General features: G+C 41.2%; 1 protein-coding gene across 1 annotated transcript in view; it reads left to right on the plus strand.

The window, feature by feature from the left end:
* The first annotated feature begins 393 nt into the window (after positions 1-393).
* Positions 394-27,790, plus strand: part of nhsl2 (NHS-like 2) — a 222,453-nt gene continuing 195,056 nt past the window's right edge. Inside the window, exon 1 of the mRNA XM_033609311.2 lies at positions 394-926. Within this exon, the coding sequence (XP_033465202.2) occupies positions 626-926 (301 nt within the window). The 5' untranslated portion in view covers positions 394-625. The remainder of the gene's footprint in view (positions 927-27,790) is intronic.

Here is a 27,790-nt window from a genome sequence, read left to right on the forward strand (position 1 = left end):
TGCAGAAAATACATTCAGAATATATCTTTAAACTTGGAGACATTGTTAACCTATCGCAGACCTGTTAATTTTATGTTTTTTGAGTTTTATTTTTGCTGTAGGCTTTGTCCCAGCTCATCTACTAGTGCCAGTGTGATCAAAATATTATGAAATATCACCTGAGCCTTTAAACTAGGCTGTAAGGTTATATGCTGTAACTATTTAAGGGTATATAATGGAAAAAAAGGCGGCCATTTGATTAACTGCACACCCAATGCTCAAAGCCATTTTGGCACCTGGATGGTTTGGATTACTGGATCAAAAATATGAATTTGTGCTTTAATTTTGAAAGTTTAAACCGGATGTTTTGCTTGTTACACTCTGTCTAATTTGACACTAATCATCAGAGCAGCTGAGTCTCTCCTCTCCACCGAGAAAAAAAAGAGAAAAGCTCGCTCGCAGTCAAAAACAATGAGGGCGCACGACGCGCAACTCGCTCCAAAGCTCTCCAACAGCGGCGGAGTTTTTCCTCCCGGAGGATTCGTAGCATGCGTCTGTGCGCCAAGCGGAGGGAGAAGGACCACAGGAATATAACTTGACTATCTGCGGAGTTTGTTATCATTATTTTTTGGCTGGGGGAGTTATCATGCCTTTTTGCAAACGGACGGTACTTCCGAAAGATGTGTGCAAGCCCGACGGCAGGAGGCTGCTGGAGGCGCGTCCGCGGCAGCAGGCGGAGATTTTCGGGGACTTGGCGGACGTGTGCGGCTTCACCCTGTGCTCGGTGCTCCGGCAGCTCTCGGATCTGTCCCGGCACTCGGTGAGCATCCTGCAGGAGCTGGAGGGAGAGCTGGTGTCCGTGTGCCACCGGTCGGGCGCGCTGGAGGGCAGAGTGGTCCGGCTGCAGAGGCACGTCGCAGAGCTGGTCAGCAAGCCTCCACCGAGAAGTAAGAGGACATTAAAATACACACACACACACACCTGGAGTCACTTTACACTGCGTGCTGCAGCAGGAGAGCTGAAGCAGCTTTTTTTATCGGTCTTGTGGAGTCAAGTCAGTGGTGTCAAACTTTCTGATATCACCCTGCTTCTCTGAGGAGATTTGTGGTTTTGTTATTTGAGAGTTTTGCTCATGAGTCACCATGCCTGCAAACAGTGAGCAGTCAGTGTGCACGGTCCATCTTTAGATTTATTTGGGGTGTGAGTAAGTGAGAGGTTTATTATTGGAGGGTTTGTTATTGTCAGCTGGCTGAGATGTGGCCTGCGTTCAGTTGCTGCAGGAAATATCAGAATTTTACGCGTAAACATTAAAAAAACGAGCCAGAAAAGTGATTAAATTCTGCTGGAAAATAATGGGAAAGTATATACCACCTAAATAATTTGTAATATATGACGTTAAAGGGGATGGAGAGCACGTGAGCATGCCAATAACTGATGTGAGATGAATTATTGTTTGTGTTTTGCTTCTGTTTTGCAGTGCCAAACTTAAACAATCTAGCAGAGACAACAGAAGGAAAAGCAACAGAGAGTCTTTTTTCATGACCAGTTAACTTTTGTGACTGACTTTCTGTGGCTTTGCTTAGTGGATGTGTAGGTTTACAAGATGCTCCTGAAGGCAGCACGTTGTGGGCGTGCATGGTGGAATGTGAACTCAGAGATGTCACGCGTGTTTTGGAGTGTTGTCTCTCTACCTGTCACCCCCTCCTCTGCTCCAACTCTTGCCTTTCTCTGTGTTGTTTTTCTTCTTTAACCGTCTGTTGAGTTTACAGCACAGTTTTGGAGTCAAAGTAAAAGCAGTCAAAGTGCACAAGATGATGCTGAGGTTAAAGCCCCTGTTCTGATTAGTGTCATTCATTCTGGATGTTTGAATGATGAATGTGCAGTGTGACACTAAATTGATGTTTTAACAATCATGAGCAGGACTGTATGAGCAGGATTTTGTGGCACTGGAACTAGTTTGGCACTAGTTTGAATTTAATTGATAATAATAATAGTCAATAATTTCATTACGTTTCACAACGTTTTAATTTCACTGTCATTGGAGACTGATTAAAATGTAAGAAAATAGGTAGTTAAAAAGGCAACTTGAAATTTCCAAATGATTTAAAATATTGTTCAGTTAAAGAAAAAAATGTATTCTTTATGTTAGTTTATTTTGATTCAGAGAAAAGAGTCACATGACAAGTACTCAGGTCCCACCTGTTGCATTATGGGCTGCAAAGGAAGTACATGTGGCCCCAAAAAGGCGCACATGATAATTTGCACCTTTATGTGGTTTAGTATCTTATTATAATATCTGTTTGAGTGGCCTGTGTGGAAAATTCAATATATTTTCTGTTGCTGTGCTAACTTTTTTGGACCTGTCTATTATCAGAAAATTCATGTGAGAGAGTATTGTTGGGCACGTTTAAATGCTGGACATTTGTTGAGAGACTCTAAAAGTAATTAAGAGATTTATATTTCAAACCTTGTTCTTATGTTTTTTATTTTTGTAGTTTTCACAATGTCTGATGATGATGTGTAGCTATTATGTCCTTGGACCGGTGTCGTTATAATATGTCTTCAAACATGGAGAGGAAGACCTTTAAAGGGGACCTATCATGCTTTTCTGTCATATATACTTTGTTACAATTCCAGATGTTCATATTAATCGTGATTAAACTTTTAAATAATGAGGTAAACATTTGTAAAAATAATCCCTGTGAGCAAAAATCTCAGGCTTTAGACCATTCTGAATACACTCATGACAGATTTCTTTATATGATCATCTGCTCCAGGCACCCTACTGCATGTGTTTACAATATGTAGCCTACACTGCTACATGTAGCTTCATGCTAATGTCAGGGTAACATTTAATCTGGGTTGCTGATTACATGTTCATGCTCATTAATATATCCCCGATTTTGGATCATATTCCTGCTGGGAACTATCCACTTGTGTTTAGAAATTTCTATTGATTAGTTTTTTATGCTAGCAGATGGTACTACACACAGTCATTCCCTGGCTGCTAGTACACTGCTACATGCAGGTATATGCTAACATCAGGGAAACACGTAATTGTGGTTGCCGCTGTTAAACCTCCTTGATTTTGTATCATATTCTTGTTGGAACATATTCGGTTGTGTGTAGGAGCATTTACTGATAATTATTTTATGCTAGAAAATGGCGCTATACACAGTCATTCCCATGCTGTAAGTACACTGCTACATGTAGCTACATGCTAATGTCAGGGAAACATGTAATCTGGGTTGCCGATGTTGTAAGCTTCTCCTCGATGTTGGAACATATTCTTGCTGTAACATGTCCGTTGTGTTTAGAAGCTTTTATTAATACATTTTTATGCTAGCAGATGGTACTACACACAGTCATTCCCCAGCTGTAGGTACACTGCTACATGTAGCTATATACTAATGTCAGGGAAACATGTAATCTGGGTTGCCGATGTTGTAACCTTCTCCTCGATTTTGGATCATGTTCATGCTGGAACATGTTCGGTTGTGCGCAGAAGCTTTAATTAATTACTCTTTACGGTAGAAAGTGCCACTATTCTCCGTTACAGTCATTCCCCTGGGTGCAGTGATGGTGCAGAGACCCGGAAACGCTGACCAATCAAAGCAGACTGGGCTTTTTCGGGCGGGGGGTGTAAAGAGACAGGCGTTAAAACGGAGCAACTCAGACAGGGGGTGAATACAGGTGTTCCAGCTCAGACAGTATGAGGAAAATTAAGTGCTTTTTGACCATTACAGCATGTAAACATCTTCAAGTAAAAACCCCAAATTTGAAAAGATTCTGCTGACTTTAAGAGTAATTTTCAGGCACATTAGAATTCAAAATTGTTCTGTTTTGTGGTGAGAAATGTCCATTAGACATTTAACAAACACTAACTTTTGGATTTACAGCCTATTGTCTGTTATTGTTTTGAAACCACAGATTTTGAGGATTTGTCTCCTTCAGTTGTTCATATTTTATAACTGTTTTTATGCATATAATGAATTGATTCAGCTTTTTTTTGTTTTCAAATTGCCTTTTTGGGACAAATAAAGTATTTAGAATTAAAGTGTTGATCCTTAAATGGAGAAGTCAATGCCCTGATCTCGTGAAGTAGAACTGTAGGTGTTACAGTATATTTTTAATCAACTTTGTCAATACAGTCATGTGCCTCCTCATAGGAGGCGTTTCAGCTGCGCTTTTCAGTCGTCCATCTCAGAGTTTTAAAGCTTCTCTCCAGAGAACCTTCCACTAAATCAGAAGCTTGTGGTCGTACTGTCAGACAGTTTGAATGGACGCCTGGCTGGCTGGTTTTGGTTGCTTTCATACGTGTGGCTTTCTGTGCGCAGGTCACCACGTAGTTGACTCTATAGTCATTGTTTCAAGCTGTCAGAAGTCTCACAATAATGGTCAATAATCTAAAATTACCCCGTGATACATCATGTCAGCTCACAGCACAATACAGTTCAGTACTGATCGTATAATATCAATACACAACAGTCAGTGATGCGTCTTTGCAGCGCTTGGTTTTGTTTTAGAGCAGATTTGCCCTTTAATTCTACACTTACATAACTGCTTGCACTGAAGACCTCATCAATGTCACCAGGTCACATGTACCTGTACCTGACAACAGCTCAGGTGATGCAGCCCAGATGCATGATGGGAGATTTCTGTGGCAGCCAAACTGTTTTTACTCTGCAAACTTTGCACAAAACTTATCGCAGGTAGTTTTCTCCTTTGTTTGCCTTACAGCTCAAGAGTGAGCAAATGAACAAGGCGAGCCGACTGTGAACAACGCTTTATGAGGCTGTCAGCTGTGTGTGTGTGTGTGTGTGTGTGTGAGTGTGAGTGTGTGTGTGTGTGTGAGCACATACAGTATGATAAGAGAGAAAGTCCCTCTAAACACAGACCAGATGTAGAGCTGGAAAGAGGAGAGGAAGAAAGATAAAACAAAACCCAGCTCGTCTTTGGGTTTACTTTACCGAGAGGAACTCACCCATGTGTTTGTGTGTGTGTGTATATATGTGTGTGTGTGTTTGTGTGTTGGGGAGAAAAGAAGAATTTTCTGTACATGTGATCATCTGTATGAGATGCAAAGATCCCCACTCTTCTCCGCTCTCCAAATTCTGTGTGGGCTCTTTCTGTATCACTCACATGTGGGCAGAAACACGTGGCTAAACAATCAATAGAGCCGTCCACGGACCTTCATCTCTCATCGTCATCATCCTCTCTTTTGCCTCCTACTGTCTCAGCAAAGATGGAAGACATTGATCTAACTTTCACCGGAAAGATAACGAGGCATAGACATTTGGTTTTCTCTCCAAACTCACACTGCGATCAGGGTTACTTTATTCAACCCACGATGTTGCCTTGAGGTAACTGAAGGCCTTTTTGACCCTCACAGCCTTCCATTTATACATATTATACATCTACACATTGTAATATTTGATAACATGTTTGCTATGAATCAAATGAGGAGCTGCTGGAGTGAATATAATGTTTCATTTTGGGTTGGCGCAGTACCAGAAAAGGCCCAGATACATTTTACTATTTAACCTCAAGATATCTTGTTGGATCAGAATGCAGACATGAATCCCAACTGAGGCATCGCTGATGGTGTAAAGAAATATTACATTTTTATCTTTATTCCTGATCTGTATTATACTTTTTGTTGCATGAAGGTGACTTTTTGTAGCTTACTTGTAAAAGCAATACTCAGTGATGTATTATGATGTAAAATGATGACCCTGGTCAATGTTTGTTCTAACAGCGCAGAGAATATTGGACATTTATGGTGTAAAGGTGTTGAAAGAACCTTGAGTGATAACGGTCTTTTCCTTTTGTTAGTAAGGATATCTAGTTTGGATCCCACAGTTGGTTTTGTGGGGGGTTGTGAAGGTTTCATCAGACAAGAGTCAACAAACAGATACCTACATTATTAGTCTTTACAGAATAAAAATGCTCTCAAACTAAAAATGACCCATTTATGATGTTACAAACAGAGTTTAGTGAATAGGGTGGACGCACAGAAAGGAAGAGGTGAAAACACCACCAGCAGAAACCAAAAAATGAAGACAGAGGCTCATATATATATATATATATATATAAAAAAAAAGAAGTAATTATTACATAATGGGAAAATGACTATATGACTGTTAAAATACAAATTCTTAATACATATGTTGCTTTGCCACTCTATAAATGATATCAGAAGATGCAATATAATCATGAGAATGAATGTATTGTAATAACAAAAACACAGCCCTTAATGGTATTAACTTTGTCCGTAGCTACAGCACAACCAAGAAGGAAATAACAGCAATATACACCAGTAAAACAGACAATGAAAGAAACAGTTAGCCTTGTCTTTTAACCTATAATGGCAGACGCATAAATATCAAGGAAAAAATGACCAAATCAAGGAAATGTGCAAGTCATAAAATCAGGCGAGCAAAACCCTTCTGTTCTGAATCATTCCTGCTTCGGTATGATGTCGTGTGGTGGACAGAACAAAGCCTGGGTAGCAGCTGATACCTGGCACAGCTGCACCATATGGAATTGCCCCTCCCAGCTCCCTTACAGTCAAGATGGTGGCAAGGATAACAATATTTTTGATTTATTGATTTCATATCCTGACTAACTTTAGTGGATCATAACATAACAGGTGTAGAATTTATCTGCAGATGTTCTGGTTTAAAATGAGACCAAACTTTTCTATGAATGTTAGTTTCTGAACCATGATGAACACCAAAACATGTCCTGTAACAGATAGTAAGGCTTATCGTTTTTAGGTGAGCCAACCACAGAAAAAACTTGCTGCCCCTACAGGCGGGTTAAGAGGAGTGAGGAGTCAGCAGTCAATGATGGTATAAAACAGGTTCTTCCAACCTGGTCTCATTCAGAATTCATTGAATACCGGCGCTTTGGCACTGACTTCCGATGTCAGACACCAACGAAAATGCCGTCCTTTCATGTCTGTATGCTATGCAGCTGGTCGCTGTTATTGTGTTACAGCAGCGTCAGGGTGAAATTTGACCAGAAAACTACGTAAGTTAAGGGGTTGAAAAGTCCGATTAGGATGGTTGGGAGGGGTGGTGGATGTATCCAACAACCACTGACTTTCACCTGGGAGACTGGTGTTCACTTCCTGTATGAATGTAAAGCCAAACCCTGTTCTTTTTCCCTAAACCCAACCACATGCTTTTGTTGTCCAAACGTAACCACATGCATTTGTTGATGAAGACAAAACATGTCAATTTGCGGTGTTGTACTGACATAGTACGTTTATTTTGAAAGAGACTGTATGCAAAGTGTACATTTCCTGTCAAAACGGAAGTGTATTTTGAAAACACACAATGCATGTAACAGGCAGAACTTGACACTGTGCCCCGGATCGTCAACAACAAACGCACCCAGGGTACCTTTCACGTCACATGTCGACGCTGAAAGTCAATGACCAATTGTCGATAAAAGATGAGGTTGGAGTGAGAATGTGTTGGTTTTTCAACACTTGTGAATCACTGCAACCTCGAGAGGTCCTTGAGCATACAGTCATACATGTGCACACAAAATATGAGGCTGATTGGTCCAGTAGTTTGTAAGATTAGCTGCGGACAGACAGATACACTCACACACGTATGCGCACACACACACAACCAGTTGCGTGATCCTCTCCATGCTTACACCGCGCAGAGATAACAAAAACATAAATCATTTCATGGAGGATTAAAGAATTTTGTATATTGTCGTTTTCTTTGGTGCAAAGTGCTACCTGTGCATCAAACAGTTTGGACAGTTCCCTTGGTAAGAGGTGCTTTTTTCTCTCATTTAACAACCTGTTCCTCTGAAATGGTCTTTTGCATTACTTCTGTTGTGCAACTGAACTAACTAAAACTATGGTTAGGGTTAGTTTAAGTTTAGCCCTGGAGAGTACTTAGTTAAGGTACGGGGAAAGATTGTGGTCACAGTTCAAAGCTGTTCAAATTGTTAATGACGAGAAAACAATCCCATTATTTTCCCTCATTCGTGGATGAGTGCTTTCCCTCCTATAACAGCCGCTGACAATCCCCCCTCCACCTGCCAAAAAAAAAAAAAGTGGAACTCGGTCAGAGTTGCATAAGGCCGAGCTGAAACACATGTTCCAAGCCTGCATGAGGGGATTTTTTCCACCCTGAGTTTAAAGTTTGTTCAGGAGTTGAATCTCCTGAGCTGCTTCCAGGGCCTTGACACGGTAAAGCGCTGGAGGGATCTGAGCTAGTTTCCTTCAGTTGAGGCGCAGGGGAAGAGTCGCACTGATAGAGAGGAAGTCAGTTATCACTCTGCAGGGCTTGATATCACTAGAGTTTGTGTGCATGTGTGTGTCCAGTTTCCACTGGAAGCTGTCACTCAGAGGTGGCTGAACTTGAGGAGTTTGTCCTCTGCAGCACCTCTCCTGTCGCTCTCTATTTCTCATACTGGCTTTATTTCCTGCCTTTTTTCTGTGAGACTGCAGCAGGAGTATCCCAAGTATGTGAGTGGGAACCGGAGTTTTGTGTTTTCTTTTGGTGCCTTTTTCCCAACTTAATTCTCTGGGAAACCACATTCTTGCTTTGACCCCAATACTGATTTTAAAAGCTGATTTTGCTAAAGTTTGTTGCTCCCTGCTCTTTGTGACGGTCCCAGCTGAGGCCGGGTTAAAAGCTGCTCTCTGAGGTTTGAAATGATGAGCACATTTTTCTTCTGGAATTCTCCCAATCAGTGATATCACGGCAGGTGTTTTCCCTCAGCTGTCAAAGTCAATGCACCTGCTGTGACATCACCAATTGGGGTGTGGCCTTCAATGCAACATGCATCCGTTTCAGCCCCTCGAGAGCAGTGCAATCAGGCTTACTCGATATATTTCAATTACCCAAATCACGGTATATTTGGGAGAGAGTTACTGCCCCAAGCGAGGGAGTATCTCGGGGTAGAAGTAGAAGTAGTAGAAGTATCTCGGGGTCTTGTTCACGAGTGAGGGTAGAATGGGGGATGAGATGGATCGGCGGTTTGTGCTAGACTGTCGTGGTGAAGAGAGGGCTGAGCTGGAAGGCTCAGCTTTTGATTAACTGGTCCATCTACGTCCCAACCCTCACCTATGGTCATGAGCTCTGAGTAGTGACCGAAAGAATGAGGTCGCAGATACAAGCCGCTGAAATGAGTTTCCTCTGTGGGGTGGCTGGGCTCAGCTTTAGAGATTGGGTAAGGATTTCGGACATTCGGAGGGAGCTCGGAGTAGAGCCGCTGCTCCTTTGTGTCGAAAGGGGTCAATTGAAGTGGTTCGGGCATCTGATCAGGATGCTCCATTGACGGCAGGATGCTTCATGGGAGCCTCCTGTTAGAGGTGTTCTGGGCATGTCCTACTGGTAGGAGGCCCTGGAGCAGACCCAGAACACACTGGAGGGATTACATATCTCGTCTGGCCTGGGAACACCTTGGGTTCCCTCAGGAGGAGCTGGAAATTGTTGCTGGGGAGAGGGATGTCTGGAATACTTAGCTTGGCCTGCTGCCCCCTGCAACCCGGCTTCGAAAAAGCGGATGAAAATAGATGGATGGATAGACAGTTGCACGGATAGTTGCCTTAGTTTAAAAAGAGAATGGAGCTGTAGAGAATCCATTTACAGGTACACTGCTACATGTGTGAAAAAAAAGTAGTGGAAGCTGCATGAAGTCTGATTAATTGCCCCAAGTGACACCACTTGGTTGGGTCTAGAAACCACAAGGTTGAAAAAGCAAACCATCTGGAGGTGTAAAATTTAGAAAGAAGTAGGTTTAACAGACCTGTTGCTACCTTACAATGGCGTCATATTTACTGTGGTCATGAGAATAGTCCATGTGAACATCAAACAACATCAAGCCTGATTGCAGAAATTGTCAAATACTTTTTGGAGCATGCTATGTTTGCCTTTTGTCTGTACGTATATTTTTAGTACGGATCCTACGCATTGCTTTATGAATGAGTGAGTTTATGAGTTGTGATGTGTTTGCTGATGTTTTTTTGAGAAGTGGCAGAGACCATGAAAGTTCATTTTTGAAAATGGACTTTGCAGTTGAGGTGGTTCGGGCATCTGATCAGGATTCCTGGACGCCTCTCGTTAGAGGTGTTTCGGTTACGTCCAACTGGTAGGAGGCCCTGGGGTACACCCAGAACACACTGGAGGGATTACATATGTCATCTAGTCTGGGAACGCCTCGGGGGAGGGTCATCTAGAATACTTTGCTCAGCCTGCTGCCCCTGCGACCCAGCTTAGGATAAGAGGATGAAAATAGATGGATGGATGGAATCAATTAGGGAATCAATAAAGATTCAGACCAATTAGCAGAATCGATAATGGCATTGGTATCAATAAAATGGTATCAATTCCTATCCTTATCACTGAGTCATTGTGGGGCGGCAGTGGCTCAGTCCATAGGGTTGGGAACCGGAGGGTCGCCTGTTCGAGTCCCCGTCCGGACCAAAATATGGAGCATGGACTGGTGGCTGGAGAGGTGCCAGTTCACCTCCTGGGCACTGCCGAGGTGCCCTTGAGCAAGGCACCAAACCCCCCAACCGCTCGGGGGGGCCTCACCAAGGGCAGCCCTCTCACTCTGACATCTCTCCACTTTGTGCATGTATAGGTCCTGTTTGTGCATGTGTGTGTCTTTCGGACCTGTGTGTAATTGACAAGTAAGAGTGAAAACACTGAATTTCCCCTCAGGGGGATTAATAAAGTAAATAAACTAAACTAAACTAGTTATATCCACTTGCATCGTAGCATCTAGCACTTACTTCCAGCTGGTGCAACAGGCTGCTGGAATGCATTAAGCATCACACCCTGGTAAATAAGGGTATCTATTTCCTCCTTCCTACAGTATGACACAGTAGATGTTTCACTCTAATCTTTCCTTCCAAATCCTGTTATAAAAATCAAACGGTTGACGGAAAGAAGCTTTAACTTAAATCACTCTTTCTGTTTCTGATTCCCCTCCTCCCCTTGTCTCTCTCTCCTCTCTCGTTCCCACGGGTGGACATCAACCTCATGACTCAGTATCCCTCCCTGTTGGCCCCTCTGTAATTCCCCTTCTCTCCATTTCTTATGTCTTTTCCTCTCCTCCTCTTCATCCTCCACCACTTCTCAGCATGTGTCTGATGAACAGTGACATGCAGGAGTTTGAAAGATCTTTCTAAAAACAGCCATGGAAACTTGTTTTGAGCGGATATTTCAGAGATACATTCAGGTTCTGACCCGGCCAAATGATGCATTCATTGGCAGTGGATGACTTTGGACGTCTTAGCTTTCATTTTGGAGATGCTCTGTAATCCCACTGGTTGTTATCGCAGATGCAGGCCGTGGACTGAACATCTTTTCAGTGTCAAAATATTCACGTCTCCCCCTCCTCCCCCACCATCTCTCTTCCTACAGGCAGTGATTCACAGGTCAGCAGCGGCAGCTTCCTGCCACCACTCCAACACACTGCAGAGAAGTTTTTTTTTTTTTTTTTTTAAATAATCTGATTTAGTTATTTTAGTCGACTTCAGTATTCATAGGTGCAGAGAAATTACAAGTGGAGTGCCTAAAAGAGTTGTCCTTCTTTTGTATGTTGAATATTTTTCAGTTAACGCCGAAGAGATTTCACCAGGTATTTTTACCTTTGTGTTTACTTTGCAGCCTGTGTTACCTGTAGTTTGTCCATATTGTCCAGTTGCTCGATGAATTACTATCAAGTTTGGATAAAGATTTAACTTCTGCATTAGTTGTAAAAAGAGCTGTGGCCCATTTAACAACATGTTTTTTTAGCTTTTCGTGAATCCCTTTGGTGCCATATTCTCGACTGCTTGGTTATACAGTTGGACTTTAACATTAACTTTTTTAGAAAGATGTAGTATAAGATTGATGTTTGCCAGTCTTATACTGCTTATACTACTGTTTGGAGATGCAGAAAGCATCTGCACCAACAGATAAACACACACACCAGTATGCAAATTACGATGAAATTGTTGCTGTTTTTAACATATGGGCTCTTTAGGAGTCAAAGACATGCTTGTGCAGGTGATACGAAACCAAAATAACATGTGTGAAGCGGTTGGGATATGAGTCAGCACCTCCAAGTCTGAGGCCACAGTTCTTTGCTGGAAAATGGTGGATTGCCCCCTCCTGGATGGGAGCATGTGCTGCGCCAAACAGCACTTGTTCACGAGTGAGGGTAGAATGGAGCGTGAGATGGATCGGCGGTTTGGCGCAGCGTCTGCAGTGATGCGGGGGCTGTGCCGGAACGTCATGGTGAAGAGGGAGCTGAGCCGGAAGGCAAAGCTTTCAGTTTCCTAGTCCATCTACGTCCCAACCCTCACCTATGGTCATGAGCTCTGGGTAGTGACTGAAAGAATGAGATCGCAAATACAAGCAGCCAAAGTGAGTTTCCTCTGTGAGGTGATAGAGTGATAGAGTAAGGAGCTTGGACATCTGGAGGGAGCTCGGAGTAGAGCCGCTGCTCCTTCACATCGAAAAGATGAATCCTGGGCGTCTCCCGTTGGTGGTGTTTTCGGCATGTCCCACTGGTAGGAGGCCAGTTACTGTGTGTATGTAGATTTTTTTTTTTTTTTAAACACAGAAAAAACCTGTAAACATTGGCATTAGATTTCTTTCCCATTGCAAATAGATAAGAGCTGTGTACATAGAGGCCAACATACAAAATAAGCCATTGTTTTTTGGTGAGACATCATGGCCGGTGGTTATGGTGACAAAAAAAATGGGTATTTTAAGCTCGGACATGATCTTTTCTCTCCATAGCCATGTGGCTTTGTGCCTAAAGGAAACCACGTTTCCCAGTGTTGTTGAAATGTAAAGAACACATCGGCAACATATTTTTGAAACGTACAAATGTTACATATCTGTGGTTTGCAGAAACGTACAATGCCATAATTTACTCTGGTGATTGGGTCAACGTACTTGTGCTGAGGCATTAATCTAATGTTGTCTTTGTCTCATCAGTCTCAAGTGGTAGGTTGGAGAAAGTTGTGTGATTCAGAGGTGATTCTCAGAAAGTCAGTAAAAAATATCACCATCTGTGTGTATGTGTGAGTGTGCATGTTTTATAAGTGAGTGTGTTTTCAAGGTCAGTGAGAAACAAGTAGATGTTCTATGTTTAATGTTTCTGTTGGAGCTGTGTGAAAGTCAGTACTGAAAAACTGTATTCCTGCATATCCATTTAATAGATTGTGTGTGTGTGTGTGTGTGTGTGTGTGTGTGTGCAATTTGAGGCCAGAACACAGAGAAAGTTCTGTTGTTCTCCACAAAACCAAAGCGAGTTGTAGATTCAGGTAAAAGACTCGGACCTACTAACAACTTCCTGTCTTGGCAGAGAGCCCGGTCCAAGTCTCTCTCACTCATACACACACACACACACACACACACACACACACACACACATGCATTCTCAAAGCCAAAGGGATAAAACTTTTCTTTCATTATTTTAATCTATTTCCCCACCCTCCACTGCAAATTTTTTGGTTGGACGGGTTACCACGGCAACCGTCCAGGGCGAGTGTACAGTTGTAGGCATCTGTGAAATACAACCGTGTCCTGCTTGTGTGTGTGTGTTGTCTCCCAGTGTCTCTGGCCGCCCTGCCCTTCTGCTGTGAACTTCATGTAGTTTTTCTTTTTCTAATATTGTCACCGATTTGTCAAACGGCCTGAAAACACTTGAGACACACATATACACACAGACACACACACACTGCTCAACACACTTTGCTGAGCTTGGGAACATAAACACATGCACAGTGAGGACAGGGACTGGAAAAGCTCTTTCTCTCTCAGATTGAGAATTACAGAGCAAAAAGAAGGAAGGAAATCAGTAAAAACTGGGAGGAGGAATGGAAATCAGTAGAAGAAGAGATGAAAAAGAGCAAAGAGGAAGGAGGAGGAAAACACAGGAGGAAGATTGACAGAAGGAGAGAGATAAGAAAAGAGGAGGGAATTGCAGGAAGGATGGGAAGATCAGAGGGAGGAGAGATTGACAGCAGAATAACAGGCGGTTATGTAATTTGAATTTTCCTTCATTTTATCTCTCAGTCTGTCACTTTCTGCGGGAAGGAAAGTCTCCAAATTCGACAGTCATGGTCAAAAGTCTTTTGAAAACCTGAATGCTGTTGTAAGGTAAACTGTACAAGTGAAGTGTGGGTTTCTGGCACAAGCTTACCTTCTTCCAAGGTGCATGGAGAAGGGAAAGAAGTCTAAAGAGGTCTGGTTTGTAGTTTCAACCAATACTGAGGTGGCTGTTACATTTCTTGAGGCCACCTGTATGTTTTGACAAAGTTAAGGAAGTGTGTGGTGTTGGGACTTGTAATGAGTAAATATTACATCGAGTATAAAATAAAAGTCTGTAATAATGTTATAATACGACATAGACGGTTGATGAAATTGGTGGACACCATATCGTAGGTATGATCATCTCTTGTCACTTGTCCGAAGGGCCGGATGAGATCGTCTGCCAGGCCAATACGTTTGACACCCCTGGTCTAGATGAACTTAAAACTCAAGTAGAATCAGGAAAGGCTTTCCGATAAAAGTTTAAAGAAGGGGTTTAAATGAGATCGCTGACTCCGCCGACCAGATTTCCTTGGGCAGTGTGTTCCGGAGCCTTTGGCCGGACCTCTGGAACAGACAAAAGACCTCTGCCCGAGAACCTCAAAGTACATCCTGGTGTATACGGTACGAACAGTTCGGTGATATCGCTGGGAGAGAGACCATGAAGAGCCTTAAAAGTTGTCAGTAAAATCTTAATATCTGTTCTAAAACATACTGGGAGCCAGTGTAGAGAGGCGAAAACTGGAGTGACGTGATCATGTCTCTTGGCTCTGGTTGAAAGTCTGGCAGCTGAATTCTGTTCAGTCTGGAGTCGATTAATAGACTTTGGATTCAGGCAAGAAAAGAGGCTGTTGCAGTTGTGCAGGCGTGAGGAGATGAAGGCATGTAAAATTGTCTCAGTGTCTTTGAAAGTTAAAATGGATCGTCTTTTTAAAATGTTTCTAACATGAAAAAAACTTGCTTACCTGTAAGAGTTACTGTATGTGCGTTGTAGGTATTTTTAACTTTACATCTGCCAGATCTTTTTTGTATGAGAGACCTTGGAAGAAGGACTTAAATCCTTTACTTAAAGCAGCTATAATCGATACTTTTATAATAACAGTCTATCAAATGGCAGTTTGAAAGGCCTTGGTCTTGTAGTGATCAACTTACGGACAATACTCCTGCTCCTCTTGGCTTTACTGAGCTTTACACTGAGTTAGAGCTCATTGTTTAGCTGTCGGCCAACAACTTTACTATGTTGGGTCACTCTCACCTCTCTCATGGCATCATTTTCAGCTGCAGCATGCAGCTATTTTCTGGTGCCAGAATTTTCTTAAATTAAACACTGAGGTAGTTGCTTCTGGAGCCAAAGAGGTACGATTAAAAATCAGCATTCAGATTTTATTGGCAAAAACCAGCAACCAAGCCAGAGGTCTTCCTGTACTCATGGACTCAGACGTGGATTTCAAGACAATTACAAAGTCAGCCTACTATCACCTCAAAAAGTTATCAACAGTTAAAGGACTTCTGTCACAGCAGAACTGGGAAAAAACGATCTTTACAGGTCTCCCAAATGATGTGTGAGATTCAAAATGCTGCTGCCCAAGTCCTCACCAAGACCAAGAAGGTGGACCACACCAGTTCTGAGGTCTTTGGCTTTCTGTCTGTCAGAGAATTAATTTTAAAATACTTCTGATGGTTTATAAAGCACTGAATGGTTTAGGGCCAAATACATTTCTGACCTTCTGCCACACTGTGAACCATCCAGACCTCTCAGGTCATCGAGGACAGGTCAGCTTTGTGTCCCCGGAGTCAAGACTAAACATGGAGAGTGAGCGTTCAGTTTTTATGCATCACATATCTGGATCAAACATTGAGAAAACTGCAGGTCTGCTGCAGCTCTGTTATTTCAAGTCAAGGCTGAAGACTTTACTGTTTGCTACCATCTTCTATTAAAGCAAATAATTATTCACCTCTTACACTGCTTCTTTTATTGGCCTCTTCATATTTATATTCTGTCCAAGCTGGTTTTTGTTTTCTATTCTCTTGACTCTTTGATGCTTATTTTAAATTGTATTAAACATCTTTTTATAATGTGTTTCTATTGAACTTTGCCCTGTTGCTGAAATGTGGTGTATAAACCTGCCTTGTTTAGTGAAAAAGCTTTGATAAACCAACCGTACATTACCTGCTCAGCAGCAAACAGAGGTCCACTGCTTTGGCCTTGAGTCAAGCAATGCTAGAGGCTAACTCTGCACACGTAGCTTCTAAAGAAAGCAGCCGTCCACTGACCGAGTCAGTGTTAGCCTCCAACGATGTGATACGCTTCCCCTGATCGTATGCAGTCGCTAACACCAGGTCAGTGTTAGCTTTAAGGACAGAGATAGTCTTCTTTAATTCTGAGGATAAATCCGCCTTGTGGCTCTCTAGCAAGCTGGTTAGCGTGGCCATGCTAACATCGCTAACAGCTATATCCTCCTTAGACACAGGGTCCCTTTTGCTCTGCTTTGCAGGTTTAGATGACATTTCTTTTGGCGTTTGAAGATTTGTGATGATGTTGGAAAAAGTCAGAGAGGATGGAGGGTAAACACTTCTGCTCCTCATTCGCCATCTTGAATCCCCCACCAAGACTCTTGATTTATGATCAGAAATACAACAAAAAGCAGCAAATTCGCACATTTACGAAGCTGAACCAGTAAGTGTTTGACATTTTTGCTTGAAAAGTGACTGAAACGGCTAATTAATTATCAAAGTAGTTGGTGATTAATTTTCTTTCGACAATTAATCGACTATGTTTCGCAGCTCCACTGAGGAGTTGATGGAGAACAGAGCTAAAAAGAGAATGAATATTGGACTTAGATTCACGAGGAGCAAGAATAAGCAAGAATACAAATTCTAATGCCAGTAAGTGTTGCTCCATGTCTACTGGATGTGTCATTGTTTTGTTTAAAGCTTGTCCTGCTGCCCCCAAGTGGCCAAAAAAAACCCAAACAATTAATACTCCTTAAACCTGTGGAAAAGTAGCTTTAATACAATATATAAATACTCCATTAAACGTAAAAGTCCTGCAGTCAAGATTTGACTTTAGTTAGAAATATTAGCCTCTGAATGTGCCTCATCCCTCTTATACAAATATATCTTCTCCTATGAGGACATATTTGTTATCTGTGTATGCACCAGTCTCCACTTATGGGCGCCCACAGGAGGGGTTACAGTCGTTGACAAATACATTAATAGACATATATATGCTTAAACTACATTATAATGTGATATATGTTCACAAATGTCCTGAACTTCTTTCAAAAACATGGGGAAAAAGGCAACAAGCAACTTGGTGATGTCAGACAATTTGCAAAAAAAACCAAAACAAAACCCCAAACCCTAATAATAATAATAATGATAATAATAGATTTAGATATTATAAAAAAAAAAACCCTATGGAAAAAAAAGAAAAAAGCTAGGGAAAAAATATGAATTGTTATTATTTTGTTTTAAAAATATGTTACAGAATTATTATAATTTTTAAGCACTCTTTGCGGGTAATTTCTTATGTTTGTTTTAACTTAAATGCCTTTTTTCCCCACAAATTTTCTTGTTTTTAATTTTCTCTTTTTACTAATTTGTCCCTATTTTTTCTTTCGTTGCTCATTGCCTTCCTCCCCTGTTTTTAAAAGAAATCAAGCAAATTTGCTCAGGTTTCAAAGGGTTAATTTCATGTCATTCCTTTGATGATATCCAATAATACCAGCAAGTCATCAATATCAGCCAATATCTGCTTTAAAATGAACATGCTTTTTCTTACTTTGCACAATGAATGAACGTTATACATTGAAAAGTATTGTATTTCATGTCTCCATCTGCTGGTGGGCCATCATGATAAAAGTATACATGTATAATATGATGTTAATTCCACTACAGAAAAGACTTGATGATCACTGAAAGTAGGTGGGGAAAAAAGTGGATATATGGATATCAGTTATTGGTCAAATGAGTTGTTACATATTGGCCCATCCGATGTCAGCTAAAAATCCCAATATCATGCATTTCTAGATTCCTTCTAAAAAAAGTGAAACTGAATTAAGGGAAGCTGAAGTTATTTTTCTTTCTGCAGATAACAAGCAGCAGAAAAAGATTGATAGATCAGCACAAAGATCTCAAAATCGTGCGATTTCCCCACACTGTGAAAAATAACAAATACCACAGGAGTCCAGCAGATTGAGTAACAGCAGTGATATAATGCAGGAAGAGGCCCAGTGTGTGTGTGTGTGTGTGTGTGTGTAATGAAATACAGCCCATGTGCAGAGCAGCACTCTCTCCTCTGCAAGTTTCCTACAAGTGTTTTATGCGTGCAGATTTTCCAGTTTGTCGTCTACCATGCTTACAAGACTTCTTCTCTGTTTTCCAAGTGTGTGTGTGTGTGTGTGTGTGTGTGTGTGTGTGTGTTTCTTACTGGCCTCAACTCTGCTACACACACACTTTGTCCATCTCCCTCTGTGGTGCTAACATGAGGACAGTTTATACTATCTCCTACAGAGCAGATTCCTATCGTAGAAGAAGAGGGAGACAGAGAGAGAGGGGGAGAGGAAAGGGGATCTGAGGATCTAGACATTGGTGTGTGTGTATGTGTATGTGTGTGTGTGTGTGTGTGTGTGTGTGTGTGTGTTTCAAGAGAGTGTGTCTCAATGGTGGCACATTGTCCAGAGAGCAGATGATCACGAGTCCATGATGGCAACAGCACGTAAACAGGGCTAGTAAGACTACACACACACACACACAAGCAAAGATATTGTGATTATAGTTGTGTGGGTGTGTGTGTGTGTGTGTGTGTGTGTGTGTGTGTCTCTGTGTGGGTGGGTGTGATCATAAGTAGTTGCGGATGGCCATGCAGCTTTGATTGAGAACTCAATTACCCACGTTCCTTTGCTGTCCCACTTGTTTCCAAAAGCATGACGATAACATGAAATTTCCTGTTTTGGTGGAAAGTCCATAACGGGACATAAAGACATATCATGGACATATTACTATGAACATTTTAAATTTACTACAAACACGTACCTGAATTTGAGATGTAATATTGTACAGACAGCTATATTGAAATCACCAAAAATGATCTTTACAGTTTTGCATTGTGTGTATTTTGGATTTGTGCCATGTTGATATTTTAGATTTTACATTTGCACTCTTTATTACTTTGTACTGCAACTGCTGCACAACACTTTCCCTCAGGAAAAAAAAAGTTCTGTCCTGTTTTATCTTAAATTAGTAGAAGGGGATGACTTGCAAAGGGCTGCTATTGGTGGTGCTATTGATAACATTAGCCACTAGGTGTCGCACTCCCTTCTCCCCCTCCCATTGTATTAATGTCACCACACAGTTGTTGCTTGAAACACAAGTTGATGCTAGTTCGTAGTGCGACCTCAGTCATATCAAGAGCTGAATATTTCGGGGTAATGACTTTATTTTACAACATGCAGCTATACATAAGGGATAGGTTTAGGGTACTTTATGCATGTATCGTAATCTAACATTATGGTACAGCCCATGGTAGCATTATTTTCATAACTTGCCCAGCACCCGCTCTCTGTTTGTCATGAGACCCCTACGTTCCTGCTGCCTCCACCTCTGCTAGGAGACTGCTGCTGAGGGAAGGTGAGCTCCAGACTGGGAACAGAGTCCACCCACAGTCATACCTTCAACCAGTGTTGGGCTTGTTACTCTAAAAATGTAATAAAGTACTCATTATTCTCATTACTAAAATTGGTAATTTCATATCGCCCCAAAATTTAGATGTGTGCCTGTGTGTGAATGTCAGGGAAATTGCCGGTAAGTGTAGCTAAGGCTAGATAGCGTGCGTTTATCTGGGGGTCTTCAGTTGCCTGTGGCCAGTATTTAAGATGGAGAGGCACTCGTAGAGCAACATTTCATCCACCACATATCCAGCCATAAGCTTCATCACTTCTTCATAGCTGCAGCTGCTCACGATTAAAACCCAGTTTTGGTTGTTTACCTAATGTAGCACTATAGCCGACCTCCATGACCGAGGAGGGATCAACTTTGGTAGGGTGTATTTCCTGGAGCTTTACGTTGTTGTGTTGTTGGTGATAGTGTTTCAGACCAGAGGTTTGAGGATGGGTTTTTTTGCAGTGGAAATAGTTTTAGTACAACTACCTGCAGCAACAATGTTCCTGTCATCTTTCCACCAATTTGATTCACAAAGTAATGGGAGAATTTACGGCCGACAAGGTGATCGTTTCCATTTTCTAGATTAGCTTGCTTTGACTTTGAGGTAACTGTAATATTATTATTGAAATTTTATTAGTAATTAGTTACACTGCTCATTACTGGAAAAAGTAATATACTACTGTGACAAGTTACTAGTAACAGTAACGCGTTAAGTGCAACACACACCGCCGCCATACGCCGCATGTCAAAACGCCCGCCTCCAATATATTCTATGAACCAACCCACACTGGCGCCGGCTGACGCGCAGCGCCGCGCCGCTCTGCTTCAGCCCACTGCTCTATTTCCAGTGCAGCCAGCGCTCATGGCGGCACTGCGAGAAAAGCCTTTTATGTACGTTTCGGCCGCCGTAGTATCAACTCCGGTTGTTTCAAATTTTTAATAAGATGACTTTGATAAGAAACTCACCCGTGAAATCCAAGTTGTTGTTGCCTCAAAGTTTCTCCTCTTCTTCTTCCGTTACTAGCAGTTGGAAACCATTGGCAACTAGTGTAGGTACAGCCACCTAGCGGGCTGGGGTGGGAAATACACGTCGACGGTGCCCCCCACGCGCCGCTGCCAGTGTGTGTTGGGGGGCGGCACTTGACAGCCACAGCGCTGCGCCGGCGGTGGTGTGTGTTGCACTTTACGCTACCGCCCAACACTGCTTACAACTAACTGTTAGCATCACACGGCTAACATTTCCTAACAGTTTTTAACAGGCTTAATGACAGAATTGAGCTTTTGCTTTTTTTCGTTTTGTTTTGTTGGGACCGTATATCGTCGGTGTCTGATGGTAGCGACTGCTGCTGTGTTAGCTCGTGCTAACTGGGCAGATATTAAACTGTTAAACATGCTCCTGTTTGCCCCACACCCCAACTGGCGATTGCGACACAAATACGACAGATACATAAATATGACCCGACACAATTTTTGAAATGATTATTTTGTTGTTGTTTTTTTTAAATTTAGGAAAAACAGTACTTACGTTTGCATCTTTCTAACAGCTTAGTGGATGTATTATTATTTAAAAAAATTGTTTGTTTACATAAAAATGTTATTAATAAAACCTCTAAGATAAACAATAAAATCTCTTTGGGAGAAATTCAGTTGGTTGAGTGTACAAACACAAACAGTGTGCCTCTAGTCCGCTAACTTTGGTTTCTTGTGAAGAGTGACGATGATCAGACCAGACGATAACCTCTAGGGATGAGGGATTAGAAAAGTCTTTGGAACAGTGATTAAGGTATATGAGATTTGTATGTAACATTAAACACAAAACAAATGTGAATAAAACTATACAAGTAGACCAAAGTGTAAAACATGTACTTATCTTAATGTTAAGGTGACCCAAATTTGTTGTACACCTGTAGATGTTTCAGTGTGTGAGGGTGATTATCGGTGTTAACGTTGTTAGCAGTAAATTAGGAGTCATTTGAGCAACTGATAGTTGTTGTAGTTACGAGTGAGTTAACAGACTGCATGGTGTGTGTGTGCGTGTGTTCGCAGTACGAGCAGGTTTTATCAATGTGTTTCTCTCAGGGCTGTAATGGACAAAAGGCTGGCTGTCAACACCAACACGCTTTATGTCGGCCAAGGCATGCTGTAATGGTGCACGCAATCACTTCCAGATGACGGACAGAGGGGAGTGTGAGTGTGTGTGTGTGTGTGTGTGTGTGTGTTGGGCTTGAGTTTGAGAGCCAAAGAGGGGAATATCACTTCATTGTGGAGGGAGTAACCTGGTTTACATGCAGGACAGAAGAGAGGGAGATTGGAGTAAGTGCATGTGTTTGTTTTCAAGTGTGTTACCATTGACTGCAAGGTATGAAAGGATACAAACAAGGAAGGAGACAAGGAAACAATCCTAACAAAACTATGGCTGCAGTAACTTTAATATTCATACTTCAATATTAATTGCAAGGCTACATGTTTCTCCTGCTAACAAAACCTTTGAAACAAACTTTAAAACGTTCAGTGGTTACGGGAACTTTGGCTCTAAAAAAGCGAAACTTTGGGATGACAAGGTCTTTGCCTGTGTCTTTTTCAAAGCTTTGTAAAAAAAATTCAAGATGCTACATTATGAAGGACTTTCCTAAAAAAAAAAAAACAATGTATAGACTCATACGTTAGTAATATCTCTCAATCAACAATCATGACCCACTGTGGTGGTGTATTTTTCTGCAGAGATGCTCCCCTCTGCCATATTTTCTTATTTCCTGTGTTCGGGACGTTATGAAAAGGTAGCAACCAGGTGCCATACTTTAAGCAGCACACTGAAAAATGCAAATATAGCGAAATGCCAAGCGAGAGTGAATCTGGGGTTGGCTTCTACTTTCACATTTGCTGACGAGGGTATTTATGAACATCAGCTGACAATCCTGCACAGTATACCTTTAAAATGAAGAAGATTTTGGTAACCATAACAGTGGTGGAAAAAGTAAGATCTTTAACTTAGTGAAAGTACTGTAGCAGTACAACAGTGTAGAAATAGATCCTTTTAGGGCCGACGTCATTTTATTAGCTGGAGGCAAAACATGACTCTCCACCACAGGGCTGTAGGCTAAGTCTTAAAATGTCGTCTTGTTGTGTTATTGGGAGCCAGAACAGAAGGAGTCATGGCTCAAACCTTATTTTATCTCATACCAGCCGCCACTGCCCGTCAACAAAAACAAAGCCGACTATGGTAAATTGCGATAAGACGAAAGGACTGGACGGAGGCCATAGTCAAAAATCAAATCAAAAATCAAAAATTAGGGAAAAAGTATTTCCTGTTGTAGGGATGAATAACATTATGAGTATTAAGGGTTATCAATGTCCACCTCATCAGAAACTGGGGAGGTATTAAGAGGAAAATCGGATTTCTCTGTAACACTAACTTTTTAGCACATTAGCTAACGTTAGCTTTGATAGCAAAACAAACCAGAAACCGTTCAAGTGTCGTCTTCCTTTGTAAGATTGGTATAGTGATCAACCACAAAGCTTCCTGCGACATCATCCCTCCACTGAGTTAGGAGTCCGGTCTCACTCTGAAGTTGTCGAAATCTGGCGCTTGGGTGTCAGAAACCAACCAATAAAGGCGTACCAGCAGCGTCGGGGGAAACGCGGTGGGACAAGGATGAATATTAAGGCGGCAAAAATCCAAGTAGGGCGGGCAGGAGGGTTGGTGGATGGGTCCAACAAACACCGGCTTTCACCCAAGAGAGTGGTGTTTGCATCCCATAAGATTATAGAGCTAAACCCTTTTCTTTTTTCCTGAAGCTAACCATGTGTTTGTTGTTGAGGGGTAAAAAAACGGCAATTTGCGGTGTTGTACTGACATATTGCATTTACTTTAAAAAGGGACTGTATGTAAACCGTAAATTTCCTGTGAAAACGTGAAAAGTGTATTTTAAAAGAAGACAATATGTGCAACAGGCAGAACTTGACGCTGCGTCCTAGAACCTCAACAACCAACGCACCCAGGGTACCTTGCACATTGTACATGGAAGTGGAAAGTCCATGACCAAACGTCGATTCTCGACGAAGTCGGAGTGAGAATGTGTTGTGGTCACGTCCTCTTTATCTCTCTCCACGTACTCGTTTGCTGATGCTTCTATTTTCTATGTCCTACCCTGCTAGAAACCCGTAAGGTCAAGAGATTCGTCTTTGATAGGCATTGATTGCTTAATGACAGATTGACACCTGGTGACCTGATAAACAAAAGACAACAGGACTTGATATGTTTAAGGACACTCAAAGTGTAGGAAATTCTAAAACATACTGCAAAATGCATGTCTAACACTAAAACTTAGGATATTTGTTCACTAAATGCATCCTTGCATTTGTCTGGAGATATAATTAACTTGAATTCCTTCTCCCAGCTGGTGATTGCTTTAATTTCCTGACCTCTAAATTCTTCTTCCATGTTTTTTGTGTGAGGTCTTTCAGATGTTTGTATTACACAAGCTATTAAAGGGTGTATGTCTGTCGTTGTTTGGTTTAACACATTTCTTTAACCAGGTAACTTCTAATTTGTAGGTATTTATAAAAGTGCTATTTTGGCAGATTATGTCATTTTAAACAAGTTTTCAAAAGTATCTGTTCCTTTGTCCATAACCATCTGATTATATTTAGTCAAGCCGTTACCTGCCTTGATTTAAAAGGTGTTGTCATTCAGAGTTGGTTTAAATTCCCTATCAATTGTGATCTCTCTCAATAAAATTAGATCCCTTTGAATAAGCTATGGTTCGTTAACTTTTATCCAGGTCTATAATGTATTTTTATACATGTATTTTCAATTTATCTAATGTCCTTACGAGTCATTTTGGCAATAATTTGTATGTATAATCAGAATCTGCAACGTAACTAGCAACTAATGTTGTAAAATAAATGCAGGAGGGCAAAGAGTAAAATATATGCTTCCAAAATGTAGTAGAAGTAGCATAAATTGGAAATAATCAGTGTTATTGTACATTTTTTATGTTGGCCTGCAGTAAAATATCTGATAATATAAGATATGTAAATTTATCACCTGTGCTTTTTGTAAGGAAAAAAAGATTAACAAGTACAAACTGAGAAGGTGACGTTCCTTTCACTAATTATACTGATTAAAACAACTGATGCACACTAACTTTATTAATTATAAACGACACCTCTGACAGTCCAGAGTCCAGCACTAGACCTCTGCATGTTGCCTGCCTTTGAGCTCGACAGTGACATCCTCTGACTGAGCCAAGATCTCACAATAAAGCTTTTAAAACGACTTAACAAGTGAGTTCAGTTCGGTGTGTGGGATCACAGAGTTCAGAGGAGACGAGTTAAAGTGAAGTATTTATTGGCAGGGTGTTGAGGCGAGGAGGCGCAGCGAGTGAGCGTTAGTAGAGGAGGATACAACAACAGAACACACAGTTCTGACACCGAACACATGGACCTGGACACCCTGATGAGCTGTGTGAGTGTGTTTGTGTGTGTGTGTGTGTGTGCGCATGCCTCCTGCTACCAACCCACTACCTGGCAGCCATGAGGCTCTGCGGTTTGGACGTGTTGTGAATAAACAGTGTGTGTGTGTTTGTAAACAACTCACAGACCTGCGATGTCTCTTATTAATACCCTGTTTTTTCTGTTGGGTGTCACTTATGAGTCATGCCTAATACTTAATGAATCTGTATTTTGCTTCATTATTCAGCCTGATGTTGAGTCTGTGCTAACCAAAGTCTACATGATTGTGGGAGTTACTTCGTTCAGTGTGTTAATTGCTCGGAGCAGTTATCTTCAGTTTATCTTGATGGTTGTAGAAATATGGCAATTTATGAGTTGTTATTATTGAGCTACTTTATAATCTGTACAAGCATTTATACTTGTGGGACAGCTCTCTGCAGAACCTATGCCATAGCCTACGCACGTGGCCTACGCTGTTGTGATACTTGTGTGGTGGTGTGTCTGTGTCACTCTGCAGGTACACCCCCAAAACACAAGTCGGCAGCAGAGTTTCTGTGAAGTGCTGTAAAGTTTAGTTGAGTCAAAACACACTTTAAACACACATTAAACATGGCTTAATAGAGACAATTTTCATTTTCCCCACAAATACAACATGCTAATGTTTTTAGCACAAGCGTATGGCGTTTTACATTGCATAAATTAGCCTAGCAGCTAGCGGACTTTTCCTCTACTCATTTGAAGCCAGGGACAACAGCGACATTCAACAAAGGTAATGTTACAAAACTCACAAGGCTCACAGACAAAACAACTGTCTTATACTAAACATGTTTTATAAACAAATACAACATGTTAACGTTATTAGCACAAGCCTATGGCATTTTACATTGTATAAATTAGCCTAGCGATGAGCAGAGATTTCCTCTACTCATATGAAGCCAGGATAAATCACACACAAGACTTAAAATTACTTAACTATTTTGTGGGAGGCTTTATTGTCTTCACTATTCATTGTTTCTTATCTGTGAAATTAAAGTAAATAAAAGCTTCTTTTCCACTGAGGGAAATGGTTTCAGCTTACAAAATTAGACAGGAAGTCTGCATCGTCACGACGTGTGGTTACATTTCTGGGGAGCTGCACATCCTGCTACGGTGTAGGTACGCCATCGATTTGACAAAGATGTATAAATCCCGCTTTAGACAGTCACATGTCTGTGTTGTCTTAATTTTTTGTGTTACTGTCTGTACATTTTATGACACAAATGTACAGACAGTAACACAAAAAATAAGACAGCTACATGTAGACAATTTGTATTTATATGTGATTGTGTTCATGTATGAAAGAGTGCATAGGTAACCAAATTAAGTTTTTGTCGACTAAAGGTCAATGGGAGTGTACCTGAGCCTATGTAAAATTTTAGTTCACGATGTTCGGTCAAACTTCAGTTTGGGCAGTTGGGATGTGAAATTCATTCCCAGTTAGTGTTAGAGAATGTTGTTCTGCTAAACAGAATTTGTGCAATGTGTTGTGCATTTATTAATCTACAGTCCCAGCAGGAATTGGACATGTGGGTTAGTAATGATGAAGAGGTCTGGAGACTAAGATGGCCTGACATCCTGATTTTTGTGGGACGTTCCACAGATTTTGTCCTGAAATAAGACAGAAATATTCTGCACAATCAAACGCAGGCTTTATAATTCAAAGTATTATTATAAATGTTTTTATATTCACAAAGCAACGTTTGTTTGCCAAAGAGTCATTAGTTCCTCACATGTTGCACAAACATCTGCCTTCTCTGCTGCTCCACATGTCTCCTCTGACAGCAGCAAGAAGGGGTTACTATGGTTACGGGGACTCACACATGCGCCTGCATCCATGCAGCATTTTCTAATGCTTTTTTTTTTCCAAACCATTGCTGAATATTTTATTAACTAGCTTTTTGCTCTGTAATTGTATTTTATGAGCTCAGGTTGGTTTTATTGGTATAAAATGAGTCTTCTTTAGTCGCCTGTACAGCTTATTAGTTCATATTTGTGTGTCTGGGTTTTTTTGCGTGTGTGTGTGTGTGTGTGTGTGTGTGTGTGTTGCTGCATGTCCTCTATTTGCCCTCTGAGTTCATTAGTGCCCTGTGTGAAGCAGGCACTCTGCCCTGCCACATGCACACACACACACACTTAGCTTATTTACTTGTTTCATTGCACTGCAGACACTCCTGCCTGAGTGTCAACAACTCTTCACTCTGCAGCTTGATTGCTGCTGATTATATGATGGAAAATGTTTTACTTAAATCATAAAATGTCATTAAAAGTGGCAACAGTGATTTTCAGGTTATGGTGCAATTTAGCCTTTAACTGTGGACATATGCACATTTCTAAAATGTTCATACTAACTAGACATTAAAACAACTTTAACAACTAAAAATCAGACTAGTTGACACCATCTTGACACATTTATAAGCTGAAACCATTTTCCCTCAGTGGAAACAGCTTTTATTTACTTTAATTTCACAGATAAGAAACAATAAATTGTGAAGACAATAAAGCCTCCACAAAAATAGCATTTTAAGTCTTGTGTGTGATTTATCCTGGCTTCATATGAGCAGAGGAAATCTCCGCTCGTCGCTAGG

The sequence above is a fragment of the Epinephelus lanceolatus genome, chromosome 22 (genome assembly GCF_041903045.1).
Source record: "Epinephelus lanceolatus isolate andai-2023 chromosome 22, ASM4190304v1, whole genome shotgun sequence".
Lineage (NCBI taxonomy): Eukaryota > Metazoa > Chordata > Actinopteri > Perciformes > Serranidae > Epinephelus > Epinephelus lanceolatus.